Source organism: Salvelinus sp. IW2-2015, unplaced genomic scaffold (assembly GCF_002910315.2).
Source record: "Salvelinus sp. IW2-2015 unplaced genomic scaffold, ASM291031v2 Un_scaffold807, whole genome shotgun sequence".
NCBI classification, from domain to species: domain Eukaryota; kingdom Metazoa; phylum Chordata; class Actinopteri; order Salmoniformes; family Salmonidae; genus Salvelinus; species Salvelinus sp. IW2-2015.
The window spans coordinates 26,726-33,698 of NW_019942618.1; the positions used below are offsets into that span (position 1 = coordinate 26,726).

Sequence of the window (6,973 nt, forward strand, 5' to 3'; positions counted from 1 at the left end):
TTTCAAAGTCCACGGACAAATTTGGACAGCACAGTATAGTAGAGAACAGAAGAGTACAGTTCATTACAGTAGAGTGTACAGTACAGTAAAGAAAAGTAAAGTATAATTCTGTACAGTAGAGTAGAAAACAGCACAGTAGAGTGTAGCCTACTTTACTCTAATGTAGTAAACTGTATTGCACTCTACTGAATTAAACTCTACTGTACTTAATTAATATCTACTGTACCATACTGTACTGAATAAAACTCTACTGTACTGTACGCTACTATACTTTACTGTATTATACTGTCCTCTATTGTATTGAATTGTGCCATACCATACTGTGGTGTTCAAACTTGTGAGACATGAGCTAGATGTCTATGATTGGTTCAGATTTGGTCTGGTCCGGACCAGACAAATTTGTATTTTTTTAATAGGGCGGAGCTCATTACATTTTGTTCCTTCAGCAGACGATTTTATCCACAGCGACTTACAGCGCATTCAACTAAGGTACAGTGCATTGGGAAAGTATTCAGACCCCTTGACTTTCTCCACATTTTACTACAATAGAGCCTAATTTATATTGAATGAAACAATTCCTCATCAATCTAGACACAATAACCCTTTATGACAAAGTGAAAACTGGTTTAAAAAAATTGTACAAATGTATATAAAAAAAAAATGATATCCAACTACTGTCCATAATGTTTATATATTCACAATTATTTTACATTGTAGAAAATAGTACAAATAACGAAAAACCCTTGAATGAGTAGGTGTGTACAAACTTTTGACTGGTACTGTATATATATCCCCCGGATTCCGACATTGCTCGTCCTAATATTTCTATATTTCCTATGTCCATTCTTTTACTTTGAGATTTTTGTGTATTGTTGTGTATTGTTAGATATTAGTGCACTGGTAGAGCTAGGAACACAAGCATTTCGCTACACCCGTTAAAACATCTGCTAAATATGTGCATTCGACAAATTAGGTTTGATTTGATAAAAATATATTTCAGCTGTAGAGGCCACATTTATTTAAATTAAATACATTTCATCATTGCAATAACAAACACTTCGTATCAGGTTGCATAATGAATATAGTATGCAATGGCCTTCATAAATACAAAAAACAAATGCAGGAAAAGATTGTTACATTGTGTTTAGCCTAAATCAATCACATAATTATTCAGTATAAAAAATATTTTACTCCACAGAATACATTACTACACAATAAATTCATAGAAAAACAAATAAACATGTTTATAAATAGACATATAAATAAATAATCTCTACACCACACAAACGTAACGCTCATTGGCTACTTAATGTCATGTCTAGTCTTCGTAGGTGTGCCAGTACCACTGTCCTTATGTCTTCCCAACCGCTTGCGCTGTATTCCTGCATCAATAAAATACAATTGTTAAGATTTTAGAATAGACACATGTTGTATCATCACATAAATACATCCAGATTTGGTGAATGTACTCTATTTGTAAGACAAATTGATCAACCTACCGCGAGTTTCAGATAATTCATAAGGAATTTGAAGTGAAGGCTCATCTTTTTGTTCACTCTTTTGACAGATTTTGATCGTCTAGTTTTCATAGCCTTTACCTGTTGGAACATACAAATAATTCATTTAATATCATGATTTGTCATTATATTATAATAGGATAATGTTTTCCTTTTTGCATTAATGTTAAGAGGCAAAAGTTACAAATTACTTACGCATTGGTCCAGCTCCGAGGTCTGGCGATAGAGGTCATTCATAAACTTGTCAACTCCTTTCTGGTTAGAGGAGGTGGACTCGTATTTACCACTGCTGTACAATTTCTTTATAGCGTTCAGAGTTTGCGAAATGAAGGCAATCTGTTCGTCAGCCTAGAAGAAGAGTGATTTGTATTAGTACATGCCTTACTCGATTAAATGTATTTTTCTCCCATCAATCTGAACACAATACCTCATAATGACAAAGACATGTTTTCAAAGCCATGTTTTTAGACATTTTTGCAAATTTATGAAAAAACAAAACAAAGTGCTTTGTCATTTGGGTCCCGAGTGGCACAGCGGTCTAAGGCACTGCATCTCAGTGCTTGAGGTGTCACTACATAAACTGGTTCGATTCCAGGCTGTATCACAACCGGCCGTGTTTGGGGATCTCTTAGGGCGGTGAAAAAATTTGCCCAGTGTCGTCCGGGTTAGGGTTTGGCCGGGGTAGGCCTTCATTGTAAATAAGAATTTGTTCTTAAAAGACTTGCCTAGTTAAATAAAGGTTAAACAAATCATTATGGGGTATTGTGTGTAGATTGATGAGAGAGAGAGAGGGGGGGGGGGGGTTAATCCACTTTAGAATAAGGCTGTAACCTAACAAAATGTGGAAAAAGTTAATGGGTCTGAATCCTTTCCGAATTCACTGTCCACTCTTAGAAAAAAAGGTTATGGATAGAACAATGCATTTTTTTTTTAAGAGTGTAGGCTATGCATATTTCCTACCTTTAAATTATCGACTTGTCTGTATTGCTTGTCAGGGAAAGTGATCTGAGGTTCTCCAGAGACTTCATGACCCTGAGATGACAAAATATGTCAAACAAATATTGCATTATAATTACTGTACATAAAGGAGTCAGGGAATTAAATGAAACATATATAACAACACATGAAATGTTGAAAAATGACAACAGCTCAACGACCAGGAACAAGTGAAAAACATCACCGTATCCTACCATTTTCTGAAGCATCGTTATGGTGTTGTTGCTGAACACTTGGAACATGCTCGGAGACCGAGGCGGTGTCTTCATCCAAGTGCATCCGATGGTTTTATGCCAGGTGCAAATCGTCAGGACCAAGCACATCCAAAGGCTGATTGAACCCATTTTAGCTTAGGGCTATTGTAGTTCTCGGTCTGTCCGCAAACAACGTGGGGGAGCACTTCCGAAAGATAGCTTATTTTGTATAATTCCGACCAACAAAAAAAAAGGTTTTCCGCAAAGGATAAAAGAGATAAATTGTTCTTCCTGATCGATCAATTTCTCAAATTCCCGAGTTCTGCCATGCTCCAACCTGTGTCGGTCCTTTATACAAAAATTCTGCAAGGTGTTCCAAAAGTGAAAGGCGGAAGTCCCCGTACACTTTCATACCTGAGAGTGTTGTTTTACATCTGGAGAAAATGCACGGAAAGGACATCTTGATATATTTGCTCCTTTCTCATGAAATATTGGCCTATCAACCAGGGGGGAAATAATGATGAAAAAATTGTCATATGAATCCATTTTAGTCAGACTATAGCCTAAATAAATATCACCATATAGAACAGAACTGAGTTTGGCCTTTCACTTCGAAAACAATAGCACTTTATATTGCCCTTTTCATTTGCACACAGAAACGATGGTCTCCGCCTACGTTGTAACCACTTGCTTGAAGGGTAATTGTAGTTTGTGACAACAACTGCCTATTTAAAATACAGATCAACCTTGCACGCTCAACATCGCGTTATTTCGTTTCAGAAACGGGTTTGGGGGGGGGGGGGGGGGGGTCTGAAATATTTTGGTAGAACCCCTCCTATATGCTCCCGGTTTTCAGAATAAGACACTGGTAGCCTATGCAGTGCACAGGCAGTACAGACATTTACATTTAAATTGGAGCCTATATTGCGGGTGCTTTTGAATCTGGGCCTATAGGCCTGCCACGTCGATCATCTGTCAAAGTATTCCATTGGCCTGTCAGGTAGATCATCTATCAAAGTATTCCATAGTCGGTGTCTTTAATGGACTTTTAAATCCATATTTAATTTATTCATCCAGATATATAAATTGATGGGATGTCTGCATCTCTAATCTTTCCACTCTAGGGACTGAAGAGTAACAGTATGGTTTTAAGAGAGATTGCTTTACTCCATTGAAATACCATTCAAAATTTGAAATTATAATTAGGGTTACATGATATCCAGTATATGTGTACTTTAAATAATGAACAACTATACAAATCAACAATATTTTACAGTGATGAGATGACACAGTCAAATTATTTATTGTCTAAAAGTGTATTGTAAAGGCGTTTATTGTTTTTCATTGAAGATGCTGTTGATCCGGAATTATGAGAAGGAATAAGACAACATTTAAGATAACATTTCATGGAGAAATTCGACTTTCGTTCAACGGTTCATCCGCATATTACATTTGAACAAAATTGCTAGCACAATTCCAACAAATACAAGCTGTGTGTGTGTCCGTTTCTTCAAATATTATACACACTCTTAGATAAGGGTTCTATATAGATCCTTCAAGGGTGCCATATACAGTTGAAGTCGGAAGTTTACATACACCTTAGCCAAATGCATTTAAACTCAGTTTTTCACAATTCCTGACATTTAATCCTAGTAAAAATTCCCTGTTTTAGCTCAGGTAGGATCACCACTTTATTTTAAGAATGTGAAACGTCAGAATAATAGTAGAGAGAATGTTTTATTTCAGCTGTTATGTCTTTCGTCACATTCCCAGTGGGTCAGAAGTTTATATACACTCAATTAGTATTTGGTAGCATTGCTTTTAAATTGGTTAACTTGGGTCAAACGTTTCAGGGAGCCTTCCACAAGCTTCACAGAATAAGTTGGGTGAATTTTGGCCCATTCCTCCTGACAGAGCAGGCATAAATGAGTCAGGTTTGTAGGCCTCCTTGCCCGCACACGCTTTTTCAGTTCTGCCCACAAATTTTATATAGGATTGAGGCCAGGGCTTTGTGATGGCTACTCCAATACCTTGACTTTGTTGTCCTTAAGCCATTTTGCCACAACTTTGGAAGTATGCTTGGGGTCAATGTCCATTTGGAAGACCCATTTGCGACCAAGCTTTAACTTCCTGACTGATGTCTTGAGATGTTGCTTCAATATATCCACATCATTTTCCAGACTCATGATGCCATCAATTTTGTGAAGAGCACCAGTCCCTCCTGCAGCAAAGCACCCCCACAACATGATGCTGCCACCCCCGTGCTTCACGGTTGGGATGATGTTCTTCGGCTTGCAAGCCACCCCCTTTTTCCTCCAAACATAATGATGGTCATTGTGGCCAAACAGTTCTATGTCTGTTTCATCAGACCAGAGAACATTTCTCCAAAAGTACGATCTTTGTCCCCATGTGCAGTTACAAACCGTAGTCTGGCATTTCTATGGCGGTTTTGGAGCAGTGGCTTCTTTCTTGCTGAGCGGCCTTTCAGGTTATGTCGATATAGGACTCGTTTTACTGTGGATATAGATACTTTAGTACCGGTTTCCTCCAGCATCTTCACAAGGTCCTGTTGTTCTGGGATTGATCTGCACTTTTCGCACAAAAGTACGTTCATCTCTAGGAGATAGATGTAAACTTCTCTCCTTCCTGAGAGGTATGACGGCTGCGTGTTCCCATGGTGTTTATACTTGCATACTATTGTTTGTACAGATGAACGTGGTACCTTCAGGCATTAGGAAATTTCTCCCAAGAAAATCACACTACAAACTATCACTCTCAGGCAGTTAAGGAAATCATGAATGTCATGGATATATTGGAATTAGTGGATATATGGAGGCTTAAATACCCTGACCTAGTGAGATATACATGGCGGAGGCTTAATAAAGCTAGTCGTCTTGTTTACTTTCTTATGTAATTTTCTCTGGCACCAAAAGTTTAAAAAGTGTTGATAGTGGACAGAATGCAGTCGGATCATCACATAATTGGCATATATATTACTCTTACAGAATTTCCACATGGGCGAGGATATTGGAAATTTAATCAAAGCCTACTGGATGATAACTTGTTTATAACTAGGACAGAATAATTTATAACGGACTTTTTCCGACATAACATAGGTACAGCAGAGCCCCTTATTGTATGGGACACTTTTAAGTGTGCCTTTAGGAGGCCATAAAATTCAGTACTCATCTATAAAACAAAAGCAATTTAGATTAAGAGTCCATATTAACAAAGGAAATTGAATGAATAACAGTACAGTTAGATAGCAATAAAAACTGTACCATAGAGGCACAGAATAAGTTAGAGGAAAAACAAAAAGAAATGGAGGAACTTATTCAAGTAAGATCCAGTGTAAGTGTATTATAAAAATAAAGCGAACTGGATGGAATATGGGGGAAAATATATTTTTCAATCTTCAACATATAAATCCTATCAAAAATAATGAATTGAAACTTGTTACAAATTATGGAGTCACGCATGATTCACAGAACGATATTATGAAAGAGGAGTTTAAGCACTTTAAGAATAAACTCCGCAAAAAAAGAAACGTCCCTTATTCAGGACACTGTCTTTCAAAGATAATTCGTAAAAATCCTAATAACTTCACAGATTTTCATTGTAAAGGGTTTAAACACTGTTTCCCATGCTTGTTCAATGAACCATAAACAATTAATGAACATGCACCTGTGGAACGGTCGTTAACGGTCGTTAAGCTTACAGACGGTAGGCAATTAAGGTCACAGTTATGAAAACTTAGGACACTAAAGAGGCCTTTCTACTGACTCTGAAAAACACCAAAAGAAAGATGCCCAGGGTCCCTGCTCATCTGCGTGAACTTGACTTAGGCATGCTGCAAGGAGGCATGAGGGCTGCAGATGTGGCCAGGGCAATGAATTGCAATGTCCGTACTGTGAGACGCCTAAGACAGTGCTATAGGGAGACAGGACGGACAGCTGATCGTCCTCGCAGTGGCAGACCACGTGTAACAACACCTGCACAGGATCGGTACATCTGAACCTCACACCTGCGGGACAGGTACAGGATGGCAACAACAACTGCCCGAGTTACACCAGGAATGCACAATCCCTCCATCAGTGCTCAAACTGTCCGCAATAGGCTGAGAGGGGCTGGTCTGAGGGCTTGTAGGCCTGTTGTAAGGCAGGTCCTCACCAGACATCACCGGCAACAACGTCGCCTATGGGCACAAACCCCAGACAGGACTGGCAAAAAGTGCTCTTCACTGACAAGTTGTGGTTTTGTCTCACC

At 38.4% G+C, this 6,973-nt stretch overlaps 1 protein-coding gene across 1 annotated transcript; it reads right to left on the reverse strand.

Annotated features, from left to right (window-relative positions):
- Nucleotides 1-1,295: 1,295 nt before the first annotated feature.
- On the reverse strand, nt 1,296-2,857 carry LOC112068968 (interferon a3-like). The gene is made up of 5 exons (XM_024136214.1): nt 2,708-2,857; nt 2,478-2,549; nt 1,713-1,865; nt 1,500-1,598; nt 1,296-1,382 (listed from the first exon to the last, which is right to left on the reverse strand). Exons 1-5 carry the CDS (start codon nt 2,855-2,857, stop codon nt 1,296-1,298), a joined length of 561 nt encoding a protein of 186 aa, XP_023991982.1.
- Between the last annotated feature and the right edge of the window lie 4,116 nt (nt 2,858-6,973).

Coding starts and splice junctions, on each gene's coding strand:
- LOC112068968 (XM_024136214.1), bottom strand. CDS start 2,857: ATGGGTTCAATCAGCCTTTGGATGTGCTTGGTCCTGACGATTTGCACC. Junction 1,599..1,712: donor CCTCGGAGCTGGACCAATGC/GTAAGTAATTTG, acceptor ATGTTCCAACAG/GTAAAGGCTATGAAAACTAG. Junction 1,383..1,499: donor TGAATTATCTGAAACTCGCG/GTAGGTTGATCA, acceptor TTATTGATGCAG/GAATACAGCGCAAGCGGTTG.